General features: G+C 45.8%; 1 protein-coding gene across 2 annotated transcripts in view; it reads right to left on the bottom strand.

Annotated features, from left to right (window-relative positions):
• Positions 1-2,409: 2,409 nt before the first annotated feature.
• ARHGEF5 (Rho guanine nucleotide exchange factor 5) overlaps positions 2,410-24,763 on the bottom strand; it is a 37,027-nt gene continuing 14,673 nt past the window's right edge. The window contains exons 2-15 of one of the 2 annotated variants that reach the window (XM_074825693.1): positions 16,561-20,131; positions 14,677-14,758; positions 14,249-14,313; positions 13,681-13,943; positions 12,639-12,799; positions 11,555-11,707; positions 10,049-10,178; positions 9,099-9,173; positions 7,094-7,183; positions 6,612-6,766; positions 5,778-5,939; positions 4,712-4,782; positions 4,279-4,383; positions 2,410-3,996 (exon numbers count right to left, since the gene is read on the bottom strand). In XM_074825693.1, the coding sequence (XP_074681794.1) occupies positions 3,842-3,996; positions 4,279-4,383; positions 4,712-4,782; positions 5,778-5,939; positions 6,612-6,766; positions 7,094-7,183; positions 9,099-9,173; positions 10,049-10,178; positions 11,555-11,707; positions 12,639-12,799; positions 13,681-13,943; positions 14,249-14,313; positions 14,677-14,758; positions 16,561-20,116 (5,223 nt within the window). In that variant the 5' untranslated portion in view covers positions 20,117-20,131 and the 3' untranslated portion in view covers positions 2,410-3,841. The remainder of the gene's footprint in view (positions 3,997-4,278; positions 4,384-4,711; positions 4,783-5,777; positions 5,940-6,611; positions 6,767-7,093; positions 7,184-9,098; positions 9,174-10,048; positions 10,179-11,554; positions 11,708-12,638; positions 12,800-13,680; positions 13,944-14,248; positions 14,314-14,676; positions 14,759-16,560; positions 20,132-24,763) is intronic. The other variant, XM_074825694.1, reaches the window with a different exon arrangement.

Raw genomic sequence — 24,763 nt, 5'->3', positions numbered from 1 at the left:
TAACTTCCAAGTGAAGCACCACCAGCTGTAAAAGCGACTTGCGTGTCTGCAAACAGCAAAGACAGTGCTTGCTTGAAGAATGTCATTGGCTTAATTGCGGTCTGCTGCACCAAGACAGAACATCCTTCATCCTCATCTTGTTTTTTTGGCTCAGTATCTCATTGCATTTCCCCATATGCCCTGTCTTTGTTTCAAGATTTGCTCCAGCATCCAATGTCCTGCGTCTGCAGATGCTTTCACCTGAGAGCAGTTTCATTATGTTAAATGAATGTAACCTGAAACATGTGTGCCAACATTTTGGAGACTGTAATTAGTCTAACAGTGCACCTGGTTCAGCCACCAAATGCAAGACATGCTGGCTGGAATGCTATTGTGGCTAAAATGGCATTTAATTTGTTAGCAGCATTCAGCTGACAAAACACAACTCCGATCTTAGAGGGGATGGGACCTCTTCAATATTAGATAGAAATCACTGTGTACTTTAGAGGTTCCTCTCTCTGAGCAAGGTTGTGTTTATTTACTGAACTCTGGTCCTAATGTCAGATTTTTCTAGTATTGTGAAAGGGAATAAGAACTGTGGAGAATTCTTTCATTTATTTTCCTTTAGGAGGGACCAACATAGGTTGCCAGGACTCCGACCTTTTTTATAGAGCCACATATATATTTTTATATATGCTTTTTTATATGAAGAAATGACAGCAGTCATAAGATTTGATTTTCAGACATAAACCATGAATTTCTCAGATTCTCAAGAAAACTTTTAAAATGTAGTTCATTCTTGTATTTCACTGCTGTTCTTACCAAAAAAAAAAAAAAAAGTGTAACTCATAGAATTACTTAATAACTTGTAGAAATACTGTATTTCTTTTGTCCAGATACACTGTGTATCAGTCTCTACAGGTTTCTGTGGAAGATGATGGTTTCTTCATGCTTCGATTTACAGCTGGCTGTTTAAGATACACTGGCATCTCACATACAGTGTTCCTATTCTGTGGACCTTCTTTGGGGATCATACTAGAAAAGTAGAGGGACTTGGCTGACAAACTCTGCATTTCTATTTGTTTAATACTGATTTTCTGGAAAGTCAGGTTATCCACATTAGATAATGTAGGGCAAGATCCTGACTCATAATTAAGACTGTAATAGGATGCAGTGGATGTTCTGTCAATTTGATTTCTGCCTCTTGAATGTGATGAAGTAAATGATATGGTACTAGTTTGATTAAGTTTGTACAAACCAAGATGATGTTAATCAGTTTCAAAAACCATGAAGTAATCAGTGCAGATGTGTTTATGGATTTTGGTGGCAGGATGGTGTTGGGGCTAATGAATAGTGAGAAGTTGAGGCCTATCTGAAATGTAAGAAATTGAAGTAAACCCAGGGTATAAGCACTTATTCTTAGAACCTGACCTTTAAAATGTTTCTTAACATACAAAAACCTGACAACAGGAAAGAAAGGCTGGACCTGTGACAGGGAGAAGTTAACCTTTGATTCCACTAGTTAAACAGTGTAGGAGTCCTGTCAGCCATAACAGTAGTGGCCTGGAAGTCTCCTATCTTAACAAGAATTTTAACAAGAACGTACAGAATTTAACATGGAAACCACCTTGGGAGACTCTAATGAACAACACGCCTGCGTGTTTTTGAGGGCAGAAGTTAAAAGAGTAAAGAATTCTTGACTTTTAATATGTTTAACATGAATTCTGATTCAGAATGGCCTGCCTCCTCGTGACACAAGTAGCAAGGATGAAGCTGATCTGGATAGGGGATGCCTCAGAGCACCTGCGTAAGACAACCTGACACGGGCACGTACTGAACTGATCCCATGGCAGTGCTCTGTATCCCAGTTGAGAGACTGGTGATCCTGATGACTTATGTATTGCATAAATTCATGACAGCCTGGGACAAGCAGGTATTTTGGATCTCTGAACATTCATGGGTCTTGTTGAGGATTATATCTCTTCTTATGCCACTTATTTTAGTTTGAGGTAGAGCTTTGCTTTTGTTCTTAGCTAGGGACCAGCTTCAGTTCTTCTAGGGGAAAAAAGGTGTAGGCAGATTGTAGTCTGGAGCACAGATTAAAAGACAATCTAATAATTGGATCCTGTCTTACTGGTATAGGGGACTGGACTCCCATCTTCTGTGGTCATCCCTTTAGCTCACCTTGAGATACTGATGACTAACACCACTATGGAACCTGCAGCAGCTGTCCCTTCAGAGCTGGTGATAATGCCCTGAAGAATCTTAAGGTAGGGCTGGTAAAGCAAGACTTCTTCACTGCCTCTTAAGTAATATTCACTCAGAAAGGAGAGTTATATGGAAAATAATGAAGATACCGAATATATATTCAGTAAATATTAAGCTACTTACATCTGAGACGAAAACCTAAGTAACAAGGAAAGCAGAAAGTTGTTTAACTGGAGAAGTGCATGAGTTTATTAGGACTAAAAGCAACTTTTTTTTTTTTTAATCCAGCTAAAATTATTGATATAAATAGGCTGTAATAAGCTATACTAGGTACAACATAAATGGGAATTAAAGGCAGAACGTTACAGAGACAGAAAGCTGGAGAAATGAAGATAACTAATTCTTCAAATATATTAAATGCAAGAAGGCTACACATTGCTTTCTTTGGTGTATTGATTCTTATACTTGATCTTGCATTGACTGAACTGAACGCAAACACTTTAACACAGAAACAGTATTTTACAGTTGAAGGCATATCCTCAAATAGACAGGTTCTGCACAAAAGCAGGACTGCATGTAAACTGGACTTGAAACCAGAGAGTTCTAAAAAAGAACAAAGTCCCTGGTACATATTTTGACTTTATCTACAGTGGCTAAATATCTCAGTGTTTTCTATAAGTGTGCAAAATGGTGCATGCAATACCACATCAGCTATCAGATTAAGAGCAGCAGGAAAGTGCCACTTCATTGCATATGCCTAGTCATGGTTATTTTGTACAGGGCATGTACCAACACGTAATAAAAATCTTTCTCAAAGTCACTGTTCTACTTTGAGTGGGAGGCAAGATGGCTTATTGGGACACTTGTTCAGAAAAGAGGTGACCTTTGTGAAACAGATTCTTCAGCTTGATACCTCTTAAGGTGGGAGAAATCATCACAGTGGCTTCTGAAAACTTTGCTTAACTCCAGTGGATTTTCGAATGCTGTCAAGGACCCTTAAGAGTATGCAGAGACTGAGTTAGATTTAGGTACAATGAAATATTTGCCTATCTAAAAACCAGTAGACTTGCACGATCAAATAGATAAATTGTTCTAAATGGAAATTACACTATGGAGATCAATACCATCAAGAGGATATTCAAATGGAAAACTCTCCTCAACTCTACTGTGCTTTGCACTTAGCACCTTCCTTCTCAGGAACTCAAAGCTCTTAGTATGCTAATACTAGTGAATTTAGCCTCACAATATCCAGTGAGGTAGGTAAGCTTACCCCCATTTCACAGATGGGAAAACTGAGGCAGAATTCTGAAGTGACTTGCCCAACGTCCTGCAACTTGTCAGTGGCAAAACCAGGAATACATTTTCAGAAGTCCAGATCCCAGACCTCTGACTGATTAAAGTCCCTCCCTACTACCACAAAGCAAGCAATACATGCAACTGTTTTTTCCTCCTACTGCTGCTGTAGTCCTGGTGACACAGAGGAAATGAATGATTTTTCCTGATTGAATTCCCGCTTTCTTTGGCAAAAAGCACCTGGTTCTGTCAAAGTGCTGTATTATGCTCTTTGCAGAGGCGTTTTCTTCTGAGGCACTATAGAAAAAAGATGGTTTCCCCGTGGCAGGGAGACTGTACAGGTCCAAACAAAGTAAGAGTCTTATTTCTTGCAGAAGACCTGCTGCTTGGCGTTCTTCACACGTTGTTCCTCCTTCAGGTTCTTCTGCCGTGCATGTTTGCTGGAGATGAGTTCCACGTGTTCTGAGGGGAACCAGCCTCTCTCCCGGTCTGAAAGTTTGACTCCTTCAATCCATCCTGCAGTGCGGGGAAAAGCACAGCATGAGGCCAAATAGTCAAACATTTTTTCATTCTTCCCGAAAAGCCCCCTCCAACAAGGCCCTAAGATCAGAGAAAAAAGATCCCCTTTCAGCTTCCAAATAAAGTGTCTTAACAAAGATGAAGAGTCTCCTCATCCTCTCAACCCAACAATCAGGGATGAGAGGCTCCTGCTGAAGCCTGACGGCGTTGTTAAAGCTTTACACTACTAGAGTAACTCCCTACCCATAATTTAAGATAGCCATTGTTCGTTCTGCTCACCATCGTTGCTGTACTGCATAACCATGATGATATCTGCTTTCTCCAAAGCCAGCTCATCGTTTTCCCGAGCCTTGTAAGTCTTTATGCATTGAACCTGTGGTGCATCTAAAGGGGAGGAAAGATCACAATGATATACTAAAAAAGCAACAGTAAACCTGTGTGCACCGGCCCCTGAGGAGACAGGGGATAAGGGACTGCCCAAACACTAAAGAGCAGAGAACTAGAAGGGAGACTACAGGTCTTCTACCTAATACGAGGAGTAAAAATAGGTAAAGTAACTGGCAGAACCTGGCACTGAAAGCCCATGAGTATCTTTATTTACAAAAAGGCCAGTATTCTGCCTTGGAATCATTCTAGGATGTTCCACCTCACAGTGACTCCAACTCCTCTGAGCCAGCCCACCCCCATCGCTGTAGCAGCAGAGCAGTCTCACCAGGGCATTCCAGGAGGTCCAGCTCTCCTCGCGGAGGAGCCAAAGCAGAGATCCACCTCAGCTTCTCGCTGCTGGAAAACATCACCAGAGAGGTGTCAGGATTCACTATGAGGGATAGCAGTCTGATGACGGGAATGGGGGCATGCGCATGCAGGTTTGATCACAGGAGGGTGTCCTGGTTTCGGCCAGGATAGAGATAATTTTTTTTCTTCCTTCTTAGTAGCTAGAATAGTGCTGTGTTTTGATTCAGTATGGGATTTGATATGAGAAGAATGTTGATAATGTACTCGTTTTAGTTGTTGCTAAGGAATCAAGGACTCTTCAACTTCCCATGTCCTGCTAGTGTGCAGGTACACAAGAAGCTGGGAGGGAGCAGAGCCAAAACAATATTCCACATCATATAACATCATGCTCAGTATACAGATAAGGGTTGACCGGGAAGCTCACTATCACTTCTGGGATTGTGGTTTCAGGATTCTCTCTTCTCTGGGATCACTACCGGGGAACGGGCTGGGTATCGGTCAGTGGGTGGTGAGCAATCACAGTGTGCATTACCTGTTTGTATCTTCTATTATTACTATTATTATTATTTTAATTTTATTTTATTTCAATTATTAAATTGTTTTTATCTCAACCTATGAGTCTCCTTACCCTTATCCCTCCAACTCTCTCCCCCCTTCCCTGGGCTGGGGGAGGGTGAGTGAGCAGCTGCATGGTGTTTGGCCACTGGCTGGGTTTGAACCACAACAGAGGGGTTTGGGAGGGGGTACTTAGGGGAAGCAGAGAAAGTGGAAGTGGAGAAGGGGATGCGAAAAGGCAAAACCTCCCGTTTTTGGAGGCTGATGGTATGACATAACACGGTAGTATCATACAAGCAGCTATGATGAGAGAGCAGCAAGGTGGTTCATTAGGGGCTTGTTATGGCAAAAGGATGTTTTTCAAGTCCTCTGCTCAGCAGCTGCATTTGATATTTCAGCGTTTAGGTAGCTGAGGGACAACCATCAGGCTCCTGGGAGGTGTCTGGCTATGGTAACAGGATATACTGAGGGTAACCTTGAGCTCTTACTGTGTCTCTGTACGGAACAAAAACTCCACTCTCTTTCCCTGGTAATTCTGAAGTAGAAAGAGACGGAAAACATTTTTGTTTGTTCCATGTAGTTTCATCTCGCACTTCTCCCCACGCACATCCGAGAAAGCAGCATGATCAAACACAACAAAACGTCCACCCCTGCAGGTAAAGAGGAGGAACAAAACAAGTTGTGAGTTTTAAGGTGATGAGGGTTACAAAGTGAGTCCCTGTTGTTTTCTGATGTCAGGAAAGCAAAAAGCTTTTAATGAGTCTTCATCTGCTCCAGGCACCTTAAGCTTTGTTGTTGCTAGAAGTCTCAGAAGGCCAGAGAAGAGAGAGTGGACTTAATGAAAAGGGTAGAAATACTAAGCTATGTCCTGTCAGAATTTTATTTGATAGCTTACAGCTTAAAAACAAACCCCCCCCCCCCCGCCAACCCCCAAAAAACCTCTTAGCTTCTTGACAAACCAGTGATTTGCACATTCACTAATCTTCACACTGTCCTTTAGGAAGAAATTATTTACCAAGCAGAACTAGAATAAATGGTTGTTATTAAAGTGTTTCACATTATAGACATGGAAAGGCAGGATAGAAGTGTTGCACTAGGGAGCAGAAGATATCTTGTTATATTATCATACGTTGTAATTAAGTTGGGACTATCAGATTCCACATACTTGCATGATACTCACATAATGTTGGGTTAGGAGAGTGACTTGACAAATGCTGCCACTTGCTGGCAGGCAGAGGGAAAGGACTCTTTCACCAAAGCACAGACCCAGAAAGAGACAGGTATTTTAGAAGGGGCAGCAAGAATTGTGTTGAAGCACTCACTCCTTCGGCCGAGACAGGAGCAGACAGTCATTGAAAAGATGTAGGTAGATGGGACGGGTGGTGACTTTCCATTTTGGACTCAGGGTGCTGAAGTCCAGTGCTGTCAACTCCCCACACTTCACAAGTCGCCTCGACTGTGAGATGAGTGGGAATATCTGCAAGACAGAAATGAACATTTACGTCAAGTATGTACAAGGAAATCTGTACCCATGAGTTTCGGATTTGCATTTTTGCCTTTCTCTAGAGGAAGTGTGCTTTCATCTCTTCGGCTGGACAGGATTAAGTCATGGTAGGCACCTTCAGCTGAAGGCTGACACAAACGATTGGGCAAGGAAAGCAGTGATGAGGAGCTGACCTGTGTTCTGGTTCAAAGGTTCTTGTGTATATTGGAGAGGAGAACAAAAAGTAGCGCAAGTGACTCTGTGAGGAAAGAGAGACAATATGTTAGGCTAGAGCAAGGCCCAGAGAATGGACGAGCTCACCTTGCACTCAAATTCAATCTTCTGGCTGAGGTAGATCAGCTCTTCAGTGCTCTTCATGCGCTGGACATTTTCATTGCAATCCTTGATGAGCTGCAGAGGAAAACAGATGATCAATGAGGTGGGAGCAGAACTGCCTGGTGGGATCAGTGTTACTCTCAGGAGCCCCTCAAGAGTCAGTGTGACAATTCCTTAGGCACCCTCCTGCAAAAGTATTTTTCCAGGTCAGCGTACTAAACTTCTCCATACCTATAATGATCATTATTCTTTCTTAAGGAAGGTATTCTTTAGTTGAAGTCTCTGTGATAAGTATTTTTTTTTAACTTTGGGATACTGGGGGGGATACTAGAGATATCTCTCAGGTGACAAAGGTTGAATTGCTGGTCATTTGGAAGCAGCTCTTACTAGAAGCTCCACCGTAAACACAGGAGGCTGATTAGATAAAAATCAGCCCAAATTTTCCACAACTCAGAGCTTGTTGCCATCACGTGTGAGGACAGGGCGCAACAAAACAGAGGTACTTCAGCCTGTAAGGTGCCTATGCAGCCGCCTGAGGTGGTACAGGGCAGCTGCATAACAGTGTTATGGAGATAACCCTGGCTTGAACAGAGCTGGAGTCTAAGGATTTCAGTGTATGACATCCTGCCCACCCACCTCAGACTGCAGAGCTCTGGTTGCTGTGCAGCATTCAGGTGCAGACCTAAGAGCTTTAAGGAAGTAGGCATCATGTTGAACTGGTCTTTAGGTTTGTGGTGGAGAATAGGGGAGAGATTGTAAGGAAGGGAGTGACACTCCAAGAAGGTCAAATCATCACTAGACAGAACAGGAGCTAGCTAGGAACAAGTCTACCTGATGCTGCTGTACAAATTTTAGATAACAAGCTGTCCCAGAAAACTTTAAATCTTTTCTCTGTAATAAGCAGGATAGAGGAAGGGATGCAACACAGTACTGTCTTGCCATGCCTTTCTTTTTTTTTTAAAGCAAGATTTTCTTGTGGGGCTAGGGTGGGAGTTGATCACTAATTAGAAGCAAGGGTAAGGAACACAAAGGGGGAATGGTGTTTAGGACACTACAAAGAGTGAGTCCTGAAAAAAGTAGCTCAATGTGATTGGTGCAGGTTCAGTCGCATCCCAGCTGGCTTCTGCTTTAGTGTTTTCTGCTCACAGCTACCACTGCACATGCAGGAGAGTTGCACGAACACACTGATTTTTTACTCGTGAGGATCAGTGACAAAGGCCCTCGACAAGGGTGAGGATCAGTGGAAAGCACTGGGCTGTGCCAGTGCCCTGCAGCTGTGTGATGCAACATGGCTGTGGAACCACAGAATATCCTGAGTCGGAAGGGACCCGTGAGGCTCATCGAGTCCAACTCCTGACTCCACACAGGGCAAACTAGAAGTTAAACCATACATCCAAGAGTGTTATCCAAACGCTTCTTGAACACCATCAGGCTTGGAGCCATGACCACATTCCTGAGGAGTTTGTTCCAGTGCTTGTCCACCCTCTCAGTGAAGAGCTTTTTCCTAATATCCAATCTGAACTTCCCCTGACACAGCTTTAAACCATTCCCTTGCATCCAGAGAGGAGAGATCAGCACCTCCCTCTCTGCTCCACCTCATAAGGAAGTTGTAGACAGCAATGAGGTCAACCCTCAGTATCCTCTAAGCTGAGCCAACCCAGTATTCTCAGCCACTCCTCGTAAGTCTTGCCCTCTGGTCCTTTCACCACCTTTGTTGCCCTCCTTTGGACACATTCGAATATTTTCACATCCTTCTCTTACTGTGGAGACCAAACCTGCACACAGTACTTGAGGTGAGGCCACACCAATGCTGAGTATAGTGGGACAATTACTTTTATCAACGAGTTAGCTAAACTGTGCTTAATGCACCCCAGGATGCACTTGGCCCTTTTGGCTGCCAGGGCACTTTGCTGACTCCTGTTGAGGGTACCATCAACCAAAAGCCCCAGATCCCTTTCTGCAGGGCTGCAGAATGGGTTGATGGCCTTACCTTTTCAAGAGCATCGTAGGCCTGTGTTGCTTGCACTTCCTCCTCAGAGCCAGGCCGAGTTCTCTTCAGGATATTCTGTGTGAGAAAAGATGTTTTTCATAATGCAAACAGGGAAAGCTGGACATATGTATCTGGGAAGGGCAGGAGAAACAAGGAGACACCAAGATGCCAGCCTCAAGGGAAACTAAAGCAGGGGTAGGTGATGAGATATGGAGGTAACAAGGCCAGAAATTTGAGATACAGAATGTCACTGGTAAGCTGGCATCCCGGAAAATCTAAATCATATTAACTGTCACGTGGCATAGGAAGCAACCGTTAATCCAAGCACAAATGGCCTTATGCACAGAATTGTTCTTTGCCTCATACTCCTTTTCTCCTGTTAAAAAAAAGGCTCAAATAATCAAAAAGAAGAATTTCATAGAAAGAGCTCAAAACTAATTCATTAGGGACCTGCTGGTTCCCTGTCCCGAAGGCTCCTATTAGTCAGTGTTGCGGGCAAAAAGCAGAGCCAGGCTGCCTTCCAGAGGTCAGCCAAGGAACCCTTGCTTTGTTTTCCGAGCAGGAAGCCAAAATATTCAATAAAATGTAAATCAATGTCTTCTGAGAAGGCTCCCTGAATTATTTATTGGAGTACAATTGAAGCAGTGTTGCAACAAAGTCCTAACCGGTATACAAACTGCATTGCCTCACACAGGCTATCAAATCCAACTCATGGTGCTGGACTAACACACAGCAGACATCTGTACGATGACAAACGGGTTTGTTTTTGCAAAGGCATATTCACAATATATGCAACAGAGTGGCTTTAAAGCATCTTGCCAAACTTAGCACAAATGCAACACGAAGGGCTCTGTGCAGTTCTTCCAGCCAGGGCAGATTTATATGACTTTCAGACTCGAAGAAGGATCAGCTTGAGAGAAACTGTAGGAAAGCAGAGAATCAACAGTTACCTGTAGGAGGAGTTTGAGTCGAGTGATGCGCTGGAAAGGGAGGATGAGGAAGGATTTAAGTGAGAGGCGCTGGCATACTGGATCACTTTCCAGTCTCTCCAGGACTTGCTGGAACCCTGCATTTCCATTTCTGTGGGAGCAGTAAAGAAAGAAGCCATCCAGGCATCAGAGCAAATAAATAGTCTTCCTAGTCTCAGATTTCAGTGAGTGTTGGAGTACTCCCAACAGTCAGGTTTTGTCCCTAGGGCAAGAGATGTCAAGAAACTGCACCACTCTGCTGATGAAGAGCAAGTATGGGTTTCTAACAGCTATAGGACAGCAGTACAACTGTTATTATATCTTTCCTCCTTCAGCCACAGCCCTCTGGAATAAAAGCCAGAAGTAACATCTAGATTTCAATTCCCCTCTATCAGTAGGCACCTTTTACTGGGACAGTGGTGGTTTGTATTCTTTCCTTACACTGAACAGTCCAGATTCAGGGGCTGTGTTCAGGGTCTGGAAACAGCTGCCTCCCCTCTTTTGCTAATCCTGAGAGGAGCTGCCTTCCCCCGCAATGTCTCTCTCACACAGCCACTGCCATCCAGTTTTCCATGTTTGGCAGTAGCAGATAAAAGGCTAATGGTACGCAAGTGGCACTGGCCACCAGAATAGCCAATCCCATATCCTTGAAGAGATGGGGAAGAAGGTTGTTGCCCCAGTAGATATTGCCCTAGACAACATCCTGGAGGTCCTTTCTGCGTGGAACTGAGCCTTCCCTGAAGGAAATCAGTTGCAAGACTAGATCTCTCCCAGGCAGCAGCACCGAGAGACAGCACCTGAATAGCCTGTTTGGAACAGCATCTTCTCCTGGAATCACTGTAGCTTCACTGGAATTGGGCTGTTACAAAGGGAAGCACCACAGAAGTGGCAAGGAAACCTTGCTCAGGACTGGGCCCATGCCTGCTTAATGCTTGGTTGTGCCACAGGGTATGGAAGAAGAGGGCAAGAGATGTTCCACTCCACCATCCAAAGCAAGAGAGACCGATGGTGTTGGCCCCAGGATTTTCAATACATTTTAAAGACTCCTGGATAGCCAGTTTAAGCTTACTGACAGCAGCCATATTTTTCTTGATCACAGAATGGTTGAGGATGGAAGTTTCCTTTGAAATTATCACTTTCCATTTCTTAGTATTCTGAAACCACAGACTGAAAACCATTATCCAGGACAGTCATTTTTGCTCTCTTCAGTAGAGGGCAGACAGAGAGAATAGCCTGCAGTAAAATCAGGTATTAATTATTCTTTCCCTTTCCAATGCTATGAGAGAGGAGCCTGCAGCAGCTCTGTCCTGCTGTCCCAAATGCCACTGAATTGAAGAAGAAGGTTCCAGGCTGTTCTTCTGGGGATGTAGTGAGAGCACTGGCCAACAGCCTGTACCTGTAGCATTCCCCATTGTTTGAAAGAGTGAATACTCGAGGTGCAGCAAGGAAGTAAGGGAGGAGAAGGGTGCAACAAATGAGAAAACTTACAGTAACCGCTGGAAGGTTTGCTCCTGGTATGTCTGGTTTGTTACATATGGTAGATACACCCTGCGGAACTCGGGGGCGTGTTTCAGAGCCACATCGCACACATGGAAGGTGAACATGTCCTCCTCAAATTTTTCCTCCAGGTCAAAGAGGAAACTGCAGCACATGGTTGCGGTGCCATAAAAGGAGAGGGAAATACCAGTGTCATTTAGTAAAGCAGGAATGGCCTCAGTCCTCTAAAATCCTGACAGCCCACGTATAAACGCGAGACAGCTCTTTATTTCTAGAGAGAGCATAATGCCTGTACAATGACAATTTAGGGCTAGATATCAGCAAGGAAGAAGCAGAGGCAAAAGACATCTGGTTCTTGAGAGGTCATACTTCTAAAGGCATGGTCAGGAAGCAACTGAAAATTAAGACATCACGAGAATAATCCCACTAGTAGAAATAGAAAAGGTAGCAGCAAACCTTACAAGCTTAGCAATATATGTAGCCAAGCCTTGCAGGAGAAAAGCAGAACAGAATCCTACAACACACAAGATTCCTTGCATGTGGGGTCATGTCTACATTTTATGACTTATGCTCAATTGATTCACATTAGGTTCTGTCAAGTGATGGCTGTAACTTACTTTTCCTTCCCCCCCCCCCCCCCCCCCCTTTTTTCTTTTTTTTTTTTTTTTGGGTCAGGGCTCGTGCAGCTGCTTCTTTTGTCTTGTATTTGGCAGGAGCTGTATTTGGTTTGGGCTGAGGTCTAGTTAGTCAAGTTTAGTTGTAGTTGAAGCTAATAGCACACGGCTACAGTAGCATTTTGATAATTCTGATCTCCTGCAATGAGCTCTGTGCACAACTGCACCATTACATCTGGGACTTAACACCAAGATTTACATTGTCCTGTCACCTAAAAAGGCGAATACTCCTTTCAGGGCAGTGTTGGCCCGCAATCACAACGGGCTACGTGTGCGTATCTGCCTTGAAGGTCAGCCAACAGGCAGAAGAGGAGCGAGAGATGTTATTGATGGAAACGACGGGCTGTGTCTGTGCTTCACAGAGGGTGTGTTAGTCCTGGGAGCAAAGGGCCGTATCTCACCTGGCGCTGACGTCGCGTACGTCGTGCAGGCGGGAGAAAAGCCACTGACGCTCTTGATTGGTGAGCATCGCCTGGAGCTCCGCTGATCGCTGGAAGTGATCCACTGCCACGTTTAAACTGCGCAGGTACGAAGCCTCAGACATTATCAACTCAAACTTGGCCTTAAGAGATGAAATAAGGGAGCACAGCATCAGTAGCTATGCAAGTCTGTGAGAAATCTTACGGAGAGGAGACGGAGGCAAAGCAAGAAAACCTCCCAATACATGAAGCAGCACATAATTATAGAAGAGAGGCTTTAGGAATGAAGGGCAAGCATGCCATTATATATAGTCTTTCTTTCTTTAGAAGACAGACTTGTGGTATGACTTAAAAGAAAAATAGCTACCTGCTCTCATTTTACTTTTTATTCCCTCTCACCCCACTTTCACTAGGTTCCCTGTTTTACATGCTCCCATAAATTCTCCAGCATCTGCATCACCCACGTTTTTCTCCATCATGTTTCCCATGCTGTTGTTTTCGCCTCTTTCTCTGGGTCCTCCCATCCACTTCTCATTTTCCTTACCTACTTTCTCTATGTACCATTTTGCTGAACCCAACGTCTTCCTGCAGCTCACACAGGTCAATTTGGTAAACTCACACTCTACCACAGAAACTACAATTCACTGTGGTTTTATTAGCATCTCTCATAAGCTTATGTGTGGGAGAATGCTGGAAGTCTTCTACTTTAATACTTTCTTTTGCATTGAACATGCTCAAAATTCCTTGTTTTATCTCGTTCCAATTTCCCCATGTCTCTTTTCAAGAAGTTACTGATATGGGCCAGTCTGTCCTTCCTTTTCTTTTCAATTCTGAACTTCAGCACTGTACTTCTTCGCAAGCACTGGTACCACAACCCCACACTGCTTACGTGGGTAGAGGTGACCTCTGCATTCAACCACCTGCACTCCCACATCAGAAATTTTGCTCTCCACTCTAACCACCCTTCCTGGGACTCTTTCTTGACTATAGACCACCCATCTACCCTGTTACATACGTTCGTTACCTCTTGCAGCTTCTGCTCATCGCGGGACATATTGAGCAGCATCCTGCTGCCCCGTATCATGGGGATGTCCTGCCAGAGGGACGCGTTCGATGAGACTGACAGGCGTTGCAAATACGAGTCCTGGGGAGACAGCACTTTCCTCCGTAGCCTCGGGGAGCTTGGGAAACTCGACTCTATATCCTCTGCGAAAGAATCCACTCTCTTCTGGCTTTGAATGGCCTTGTTCAGAACCACATCGCTGTACTCCTGATACAGCAGTCTTGCTGTGAAGAGAGGCATATACATTTATACCTTCTATAGCAGCTTCTCACCCTCTGCTTCAGTCTGGAGAAAACACTGTTGCTGTCTCATTTTAGGATAACTGAGCACATTACACCTCACGCACCTGCTGTAAGCAAAGCTCCCCAGCTGCCCAAGTGTACTGCAGGACTCTGCTTTCAACACCACGCTCTAACGCTCCCTCCTCACTACCATGTGGCAGGAGCCCCTCTCCTTCATGCTTACTCCAAGGGTGAGAGATGATGGAGGAGAGGGGTCTGCCCCAGCACTCCGGGCAGAAGGTACTTACAGGAGTTGATCAGTTTGGAGTGTCGGCGTTTGAAGTTCTCCATCGCGTCTGCGGGTTTCTTCTCTCTGTCAGGGAACAAGGATTTGGAAACAAAGAGTGAATGAAGAACACAGCGCCAGAGACGGCTTATCCAAATCTTAGTGACAGATCTGTCACAGCAAGGACCTCTCTTTCCAACAAGCTCAAGCTCCACCTGCTTTACTTAAAGTTTGGCTTAATGGAAGCACTGTCCTAAACAGACAGAAATACTTCTGTTGCAGTGGGGTCCTCTCCCAGAGGGCATAGACTGAAACACAGGCCTAAGTAATTTTATTATAGTTTTCTACTCCTTATCATTATCTTTGGTCCCTCAGGCGCAATGGAGAGCATCAGGTGTCTGTGCTACACAGGGGTGGGGGCAAATTCTAAGGGGCCTTTGAGAGACTCACCGCAATATAACTGTTTCTGAACTGACTGGTGGTTCCCTGTGTGCCTTGTGAGCTTCTTCGTCTGAAGGAACAGAAGGAATTTCTGCATATAAGACAATTAGAAAGTAAACACATAAGTCTGTTTTTAGAGTCAAGCTACAATCCAAATGATACACAGATACCACTTACCTATACCCCACCTAGGTGGTGGTCTTGGGTTGGAGTACAGGTGCCCTCCTGACCTTTATTTCTGGGTCAGAAACATTCTGGTTTTAATAATCCTTGACACTACTTACACTTTACATCTGTTACTTAGACACATTTTCTTTTCATACAAAGAATAAAGGCTGACACTTTCAGCAGTGACAGTAACTCTGAGAGCTTCCCTCTCCAGTTGCCCAAGCAAACACAGTGCTGATGGGCCCTGTTTGGTGTCACCTCTCCCCTTTCAGCAACTTGGGCCAGGCATCAGAAGATCAACAGACCCAAAGTTCTAAACTTTCTTTCGTGGATGTTGAGCCCCACAAAAAACTCTCAGTGACTTCCGGGGCAGAAACGCTGGACATCTAAAAAAGTCACTCCTGTGAAGAGTCTTGGAAGGGATGTAGCCTGAGAATGGATGCTGGAATCCAGTTCTCACATTTATGTACCATGTGGGCATTCACAAACTGCTGCTTGAGTCATCTTCTGTTTACGTAAAATGGGGAAAGTGTGGATTTTTCTTTTGTTTTGTGAGGGATTTAATTAAATAAGGTGGGAAGAAATTCTATATAAAATTCATTGGAAGGAGGAGGAAGAAGAAGGCCCAAAGACTGAGCTGCAAGTATATGTCAGGGGAAAGACAGTACCGTTGCCTTGAATGTTTTAAAATTTGGAACGAAGAATTTACAGGTCAAACACATGAACAAATCTTGATTCAAGTGCTGCCAAACCTTTTACATCCCTCCAACGCTTCCCTCCTTTTCCTCTGTGCCAAAAATCCAGCATGTTGTGGAGCTTGGAAAATAAAAGTAAGTAAGAGCTGAGAAGAAGCAAGTATGTCTAAAGATCACAGAAGATATAATAAAGAACAGACACGCATCTTGACAATAAGCACTGTCTGAATGAGCTGCGTTACAGAAGATGCATGTTTTCCATTCGTGACATCAGTGATTTGGCTTCTATGCAAGTTGGGACCTTGAGTTTGACAAATCTGCGTTCTTATCTGTGATCTCAAATCCTACGCTCTCAGGAAGATCATCTCTTTCAGAAGGTCAAACTGGAACCTAAAGGTGTCAGTTGCAAAATAAAGGGAGGTAGCAAATAAACAAGGAACTCAAACATGCGGTAACAGATAAGGGCTACTGAGGGTGTGTGCATGTGTCTTCCTGACTGCTTGGAAACGGGCTGCTACAAGTGCAGCAAAAGGCAACGGCCATGTGATGGCAGCAGAGATGATGAGCAGAAGTTCTGAACTAAGCCTTACCACGAAACTCGTTCCTGCAGGCAGGCCAAAAGAGCCCTTGTTACTGAGTAAAGGTGACAGATGATTAAACATGGAGAAGTGACAAGAAGGATGCGAAGTGGAGGGGTGAGGGATCCGTGAAGCGAGATAAGCTCTCTGCTGCAGGTGTTAGTGTGAAAAGAGGGGACTGAGCCCCAGCGTGCAGCCCTACTCAAGAGAACAAGCAGGATGCACCAGTTACAGGGCAGCAGAGAGGAGCTAGGGGAGAGCTGGGTGGGGGGAGCTTGGGGCAGGACAGCAAAGGGCCTACAGGGCTGGAGTCAGGAGTATGACCAGAAAGGCACATGAGCAATGCCAAGCTCTCAGCTCTCATGCCTCTCTACCACATGGCCTATTTAATTTAATCCTATGGTTTTGGTATCTGCAATAAGTTTGCGGGGGGAATGGAGGAGAGGACTCACCCTGCAAGATGTCTGGTGGTACCGACGTCCTCTTCAGGCCCTGACGGTGCCAGTCCTTGCTTTTCACTCGGCGTTTAATTGGGTTTTCTTGATTGGCTGCTGGCTCCTGTGCAACAACCCTGATCGTTTTTTTGTCTGGCCAACTTGATGATTTTTCCAAGGGTAAATGTTTGGGCATTTCCTCCTTTGGTTGAACTACCAAGTTGTGTTCTCCTTCCAGCCTTTGCTTGACCCTCCTCTCACCTTCTGTTTTCTCCGTGATTGCCAACGGAGCTTGGATGATCTTTGTGTCCACAGCAAAGATACCTGCCTGTTGTTCCCATCGCAGCTGCCCTGAGACCTCCTCCTCTTGGCAGGTCTTTCTGGTGGTCGGCGGTGACGGAGGGCTGAGCTGGAGGAAGTGGATTGGATTGGTGAATGCTAACATTGGAAGTGGCTGTGCAGAGTCTCTGCTCTTGGAGTCTGTGGATGTTATCAGGCCTTCCAGCGAGGGCCAAGAAGGGTGGTCAGGTGAGGATTTTCCACACTGTATATCCATGTGCTGGTCTGCTGTTTCAGGGCTGGTGTCAGAGCAGCCAGCTAACGCCTCATTTCCAACAGCAGAAAAGCTTTTGGCCAACAAACTGACCCCTGAGTCATCAGAAGTCTCTGTATCATGGGTACCTGAGTCACCGAGATCCCACTCTCTAGTTACTGCAACAAGGTCATCTTTCTCTGCTACATCTTCTCCATCAGAAGCAGAGGCCACAGTGTTAGAATCAGACACGGAGGTGGCAGTCCGGAGAGGATGGCTTATAGTAGGGTGAATGGCTAGCAACTTATTATCATCCATACCACAGTTGAGATGTGGCCTAGAGTGGGGTACAGGGGCCAGTGGCTGGTGACTTTCAAGGGATCGAGGTTGAGCAAGGTGATTTGCATTAAGTGTAGGGGCCTGAGCTTGACTGGGGCTTTGGACACGTTGGACACGGGCAGGAGGATGAGGAAGCTGTTTGGCATCAGGCTCAGACACCAGAGGTAGGCTTGAGGGGGACACAGGGGACAGAGGTTCTTCTTGCTGGTTCACAGCAAGGACCGTATCTTCTTCGGAGGGCCAAGTTAGGGTGCTCAGGACACTGGAGATTCTGGATCCAGGCTCTTTTTGGTTTAAACTGCAGTCAGACTGATCAAGTAAAGGCATTTGTTGTGCTTCGTGATCCACATTTGCTCCTGTTTCTTTTCCTTGGCTAATGGCACTTTTTTCAGGGGGGGGTTGCTGAATTGTCTCTGGGTGGTTCAGGGGAGTGGAAGTCCTGCCTGGGGTTTGGGGTGGTTCCAGAAGCCCGGCAATGACAGCCACAGTCCTCCTATCCTCAGGAAGACTCTCCTCTAGAGGAAGACAGCTCTTATACAGTACAGAGAAAGAAGACGAGCTGCTAAGGTCTTCATGAAAGCCTTCCTCAGAAGTAAGGAGCTCACAGCAAGTGTTGGCCTCCCCTGGATCAGTACTTACAGTAGCAGTTTCCCCTGATGTTGGGTCCTGCACTTGTACAGGAGCAGCTTGGCTGGCTGGCTCCTCTACAGAGTCTAGCAGTTTGTTCAGGCTGGGGCCAGGACAGTCCTCAGGGGTCACAGAGGCTGTTCCACTAGCACCCTCTTGCTGTGGGACAGACGTTGAAGCCACAGAGGTAAGCTCTGAGGGTAAAGCTGGGATGAATTCCTGAAGCTCAGGATGAGGATCTATGGGATCAGGTCGCTCCAAGTTCTTGGTACCAGAAGAAGGGTGTGCTGGAACAGAAGCCCCTGGGTCTTCGGCGCTAGAAGGTGCTGCCACTCCTCCACAGAGTGGTGTATCCCTTTTATCAAACCTCTGGACAGCCTTTTCATGCCCATCACTGTGCACATCTTCCCTGCCCAGTCTTGTCCTGTCGTCCCAGTCAGCTTCTCCAATATCCTGACCACCGATAGAAAAGCGGCCGGAGTCTTCCAGGTCTTCTGCCTGGTCAGAGATATGGCACATGTGTGGAGGTGCCACCGGAGCTTCACCCACTGGGTTCAGGTTATTTGAGAACAGAGGGCTGACAGCGTGAGGCTGACATCCAGAATGTGCTTCTGTGACATGAGCTTTCAGCAGTACATCCTCATCAGCGTGATGATCCGCAGAGACAGGTTCCCCGGGAGGAAATGCTGATCGTGTTTGCTCAGCCAAAAAAACATTCTCCAGACCACACAAGTCCACGTTATGCCTGGGAACAGAAGATACCTCTGACCTGAAAGCTGATGATAGAGCCTCCAGTTTGAGCTCTTCCCTCTGCAGTTGTTCCTGCTCATTTCGTTCCTTGTTTCTCTGATCTTTGGGCTCCAAAGATTTTCCTTCTTCTGGCAGATTCTGCTCTTTGCACTCTTTCTTCTCTTCTTCCTGCTGAAGTTCAGACACTGCCTCCTCCTGTGCTGGTTCCTTATGCTGTGAAGTATTCACTTCCTCCATTTTTTTAGCAGAATCCTTTACTTGGAAGGCACTATCTGCTGGAGAGGCAGGTCTGCTCTCTGTTTCTCTGTGATCACTTTCAAAATGAAGGCTTTTGGAAGTGGATGAGTTTTCTTTAAGAACCATTGCTATTCCCTGGTCTTTGACCACGCCACTATTCATTGTTTCACCAGCTGAGATGTTTCCTTCTGCTTGTAGTGAAATCATTTGGCTGTCATCTGTTAAGGTGGAAGACAATTGATGGGAAGAGGAAGACTCTGTATTCTCTTCCAAACCTTGGAGTGCTCTTATGCTTTCCTTAGCATCTTCAGAAGTGTAAGGTTTAGCCACGTCCTCTACTGCTTCCTCTGAAGCAGCCTGCCTATCAGTTGCTGGTGCCACTTTTTTGCTGCTTTGCTTCTGCTCTGCACCAGCATCAACCTCCTGCAAAGAATCCGTGGAGATCTTATCCAGAAACGGTTCAGCCTTATAATGTCCCTCTGAAACAGTTTTACACACCAAGAAGCACTTAAGTGTCTCTCTCTGAGAGAGAACAGCATCAAGCAAAGGAGATTTTGGGTGCTGGGCCTGAGGGTCCGAGCCATGAAGAGCCAGTTCTGCCTGGCACTGAAGAAATTCAGTGCTGATGTCCACAGCCTGAAGGATGGCACTGCCAGGGGCTGGCCCATCCTGGACTGTGCTGGGAGAGGAAGAGTCCTGGTTGCTTTCCAGGTCAACCAGCTCTACTTGCCTAAGTTTCAGAGAACAATCCAGATCACCCTCCTCTAAAAGCATTTCTCCTTCCAATTCTGAGAGTCTCTTTTGAGGTTCTGCATCACCTTGCTCTTGTTCCAGTCCTGCTGGCACTTTTTGCACAGGGTTAGAGGGTCTGCCCAGCATCTCTGCTGCTTTCCCTGGAGCAGACAGACAGTCCTTGGGAGTGCTGAGCTCTGCTCCCTTTGCAGAGTCAGGTAGGCTGGTGCTCATTTCGGCTGATGTGTGAGGGACATGGTGCTCTCTTTCAACTGCTGTAGAATCCCAAGCTTCCTCAGTGGTGCTGCTGGCTTCTGGGGAAGTGCTACCTCCCTCACTGGTTTCTTCAGACTCCATCAGTGACACATCCTGCTAAAGAAAAATGCATTTTTCTGTTACTACTACAGAATGATACAGTGGATCTAATTGGCTCAAGAGACTCTTAAAAACAGGTACTAATGCAGCTGAGAAAAAAACCCAAAAATACATACTTAGCGGGTGATAAGAGTTGGGAAACAAATACAAAGACTGAGAGTAGGCAAACACCCAATGTAAGCTTGCAGTATGAGAGTAATGCCAAAACAAAACTGCCAGTGTCTTACTTTTACAGGCAAATCCAGAAAGTGACTTTGGTCAAAGAGCAGAGATGCTGATCTCGCTGTAACAGCTGCAGTGCAACTTCTGAAAAGTGTTGGCCATGCCTAGCGATCTCAAACCCAAAAGGGGATTCAGAGAACAAGAAAATCATCAAAACCTCCATTAATTTTGGCATGGTGGACAAATACTCATGACCTCTTCTAGTGGCTAGCTGAGTCTCAAAGACCTCCTTGATTTCAACAGGGAAAGGCCTGTACTTTGGAGCTGATGGCTCTGTGTATGTGCAACAGAGGGCCCTCCTGCAACTGATCACAGGAATTGATTAGCAAGACAAAGGAATGTAAGAACTGGATTGACAGATAACTAGGACATGACACAAAACACAAGATATTTGAAGGCTGTAAACCACACGGGTTGAGAGAAGTACCTCTGGTGTGTGTGGACATATCTACAGATTCCAGAAAGAAACTATATCATCATTTAGTCTACTCTTTTAGGGAGGGGGGGCGGGGGGGAAGTAATCTCAGGATTGTTGGACAGTTTCCCAAAGGATATAGTGGAATTTCCCATCCATTATTGCATTTGAAGTTCAGACATGACAAAGCACTAGGGAATGTACATTTGGGAAATGTCTGTGAAAAGGATGGTAGAATCTGATTCACTCCTTTTATCTTTCTGGCTTCTACCTATCCCATGACCCACTATCCCTACCTTAAAAGAGACAAACCTTAGTGGCTCCCCTCCCTTTTCTTCTGCCTTTGGGACACTTTCTCTAGTGTTCCAGCCTGTCTTCTCTATTCTCTATCCCCTGTTTATCAGAAATGGCTTATAAATTGCTGCTTCACATACACTGGGTACCCTTGCAGTCATACCAGAGCTTGTACTTTAGCCCTGAAGGATCTGCTGCAATGTGCAGCCACAGTCAGACTTTCCCCTGAACAAACCTTCAGCGTTCTCCTCCTTCATCCTGTCTTACAGATGTCAAAGTTTCCAGACACGAATGCATAGTCCTGAATCTTTTGGTCAGAGAAACCATTCCCCACTTCTTCAGGTAAAAGCCCGCTAGCTGTTTAGGGGCAAGAAAACCCCAAAGCCTGGCTCTAGAGCATTTGCAAAGCTCATACAAAAAAAAAAAAAAAAAATCCTTTTCTCGCTCGTAACAGACAACCAAATTGATATACTTTTTCTTTCTCTGCCATTCCTAATTTCCCCACAATTTTAAGAACAGTGTTTTTTCCAGAGTTTCAACTGCTGTCAGGGGTGTGTGTGTGTGACAATTTCAACTTGGGGGACTCACAAACAGTAAAAGGAAAGCCTCTCCATGGAAGGAGAAATCTTTGAGATCAATGGTGTATTCCTTGTACTGGAGTGCCTCTATAATCACAAGTAATATTTTTCTGATCCCACACAGAAAGTAAAAGCAATAAGGGCATGATTACATCTGGACTAATTGTCCCAGTTAACTCCACGGCCAGGGCATGCCTGACCTGAAAGCTGGTTTAGCTTATATTTTCCCATAAGTCAAGTGAAACTGGACACCTGCTCTGAAAGCAATGAGCCCATGCTCTGGAGTTTGAACCGAAGCATTATATACACCTTAGTCACAGGGACTGCTATCATCTTATAGCTTTTTAAAAAATGGGAGAAAAAAATTGAGTTAACTAATTGAGTTAACTCATCAGTTCACTTTGTTCCTGCATATTTTTTCTCATGTGATCTTTAATTTTTATTTATATTGAAAAGATAGTCTTTCTTACAAAACCAGGCCAAAACTGGGATTATTCAGCAGTTTGGAGTTTCCCCCGCCACGTAGCGAGTAGTTGTAATTAGCTACAATTTCAACAAACGGTATGTTTCAAAGAGATATGTCCATTCAGAAAGTTCCCACAGGGTTACTGCCACATCTTAGTGCTGTCAGCTAATAGGAAACTACTTCCCTGCTGCTAAACTGTCTTTGAAACTGCTGCACATGGGAAGGACTGTCAGGAAGAAGCTCCAGCACAGAAACGAGAGAGTTTGGCGGCGCACAGAACGTAGCAGGGTCATAAACTCATAAGCAGCCACAAGTTGATCCAAGGCAGGATCAACTTTACTCTCATCGTCCCCGACAGGTATGTCTACCCATCCTTTAACAAAAGTTCCACAATCACATCGCATCACTCTTGTGCTACGCTGCTCTTAGCCCTTCCGGCTACCTAACTTGAGTCTCCCCTGCTACATGACTAGAAAAGTACTACTTTTCTCACCTAATGCAGACTTCTTTTCAAAAACAGGCTCCCCAGGAGCAGAAAGACTGTTCAGGGAGACGGGTGGTCTTGGACACAAGCAGATGGCTAAGGAAGGTTGACTACTACTAAAGACAGGATGGCCTATAAAGGTTTGAGTAGCAAGATACTCAAACTCAAGCCCACACTCTGCAAGAGGAGGAAGAACTCTTGCTCCCTGTGCTATTACAGATGTACGCAACACTGAATTTCCTCTTATTAAGCTCAGAGACCCAGTTTCCACTTCCCTGGCTCTGTTGCAAGGGATTTGGACAGGTGAAGGGACAAGTTTGAAGCTGCATTTGGAGCAGTTCCATGATGATACTGGGAGACAGGGTAGAGGGAGGTGCACAGCAGATCAACACTGGAAGCTGCCAAGTGAGATTTGTCTCATCGTATTACTGCCAGGTGTTTTGCACACCTCAGGGAGAGCAAGAGAGAAGCTTTGGGAAGTGAGGCAGGAGAAGGGACAGGCAAACTTTCTGCAGAGACAGTGGGGGAGGACTTAATCATCTAGTCAGGGAAACAGTTAAGCTCCTGCTTGAAGTCTGGTGCACTGTAGTGAAAGACGCAGATGTCTCTGCAATAAGGATTTCATGGAGATGGGAGAGGAAATAATAAAATAAGACTGACTGCACCTGTAGCCTTCACATACAGAGGAGCTACGTACAAGAGCCCAGTAGTTACTGGAAGAGATTGCAGGTGGAGAACTGACATGTTATGCTCCCACCGCAGGTCAGCTTGGTCCTCCACCAAGGGAAAGCCCAGGAGACCCCCAGGAGCTGGGCTAGCCAAACCAAACTTTCAATTAGCATTTGCAGTAGGGCCAATAACATGACAGACAAGCACACAGAAGCCTATCTGGCAACTGCCAGCTTCTAGCAGGCTACACAAACTCTCCCAGAAACTTCACCGTTCCCACTGCTAGGGCTTACTGATCTCTCACATTTCTCTGGATCAGATGTTGAGCTTGCCATCACTCCCTCGTATGCTCTATTTGTCAAACAAGGCGATCTGATGTCCCCCGTTGAGATAAAGCTAACCATGCTCTTCTCCCAAGAGGGCCTGGAAACCCAGGACTTCAGCTCATGTGCACCCAACTCGTAGGTGACTCTGGGTGCACAGACTCTGCAAGTTGGAACCGTGAGAGGGTGCAGCTGGCCACATGCCAGCATGAGAACAAAGGGGCAATGCTTGGTCATACTGCAGTAGGGAGTGCAAAATTTGAGAGAGGAAGGGTGCAGAGGGTGGCCAGAGAAGCAAAACAGGACAGCGGTGAAAGCACTAGTGGCCAAAGCAATTCCTGCGATGATGCACGCACCCATCCACAGCTTTCCCAGATTACAAAAGGCAACGGGCATGTCATACTTCCTTCCAGTGTGGGTTAATTCACCTGGATGGAGATGACAAACACTTCTGGTTTTAAATAGAAAGTACCTCACCTTCCCTCCCCCCCTCCTCCAACAAACAAGAAAGGAGAAATAACAAGTGCTATCAAGCACAGACAAGCCTTTCAGCTAGCCAGGAAACAAGGCAACACAGAATTAAGTGGAGCCCTGAGATCCTCCTCCTTCAAAATCAGGGAGAGACCCAGCTTCCAGCCTGCCACCTTCACCCTCCCTGCGTGGTGCCGGGTGCCTCCCAGCTGGCCCTGGCCCCCACAGCAGAGCAGGCCGTGCTCCCCATCCCACTCCCCTGCCGCAGGCGCCGGGGCGGCCCACACGCCCGGGCTGCTGCAAACATGCTTCCAGCAGAGAAAGCCCTGCCCTGCAACGATGGGCTGGGCCTGGCTGCCCTGCCGGAGCTGCACCCACAGCCAGAGTCTCTTCACAGCCCACTGGGTGCGCCAGGGGCTCCTCTCCCCTGCTCTCCTCCTCTTCATCGAAGCAGCAGCGAGAGCTTCTGGCTGCGAGAGGAGAAAGCCGTTCACAACAGTCTTTGGGCAGCGTGGACAAGGCTACTGATTTTGTTATTAAAACAAAGGCTTTCCCAAGCAGTCCATGGCTTGGGCATATCCACGCTGGTGTGGCCACAGCTGGTGTAGAAATGCCAAAGCCAGCTGTAAGCACCACAGCTCAAGCAGGAAAGAGCTCCATGTAGGCTGTAACACCCACCCAAAGAGCAACAAGGACACCCCGAGCCC

This window comes from Strix aluco, chromosome 5 (genome assembly GCF_031877795.1).
Source record: "Strix aluco isolate bStrAlu1 chromosome 5, bStrAlu1.hap1, whole genome shotgun sequence".
NCBI classification, from domain to species: Eukaryota; Metazoa; Chordata; class Aves; order Strigiformes; family Strigidae; genus Strix; species Strix aluco.
This window is presented reverse-complemented; position numbering and strand designations above follow the sequence as displayed.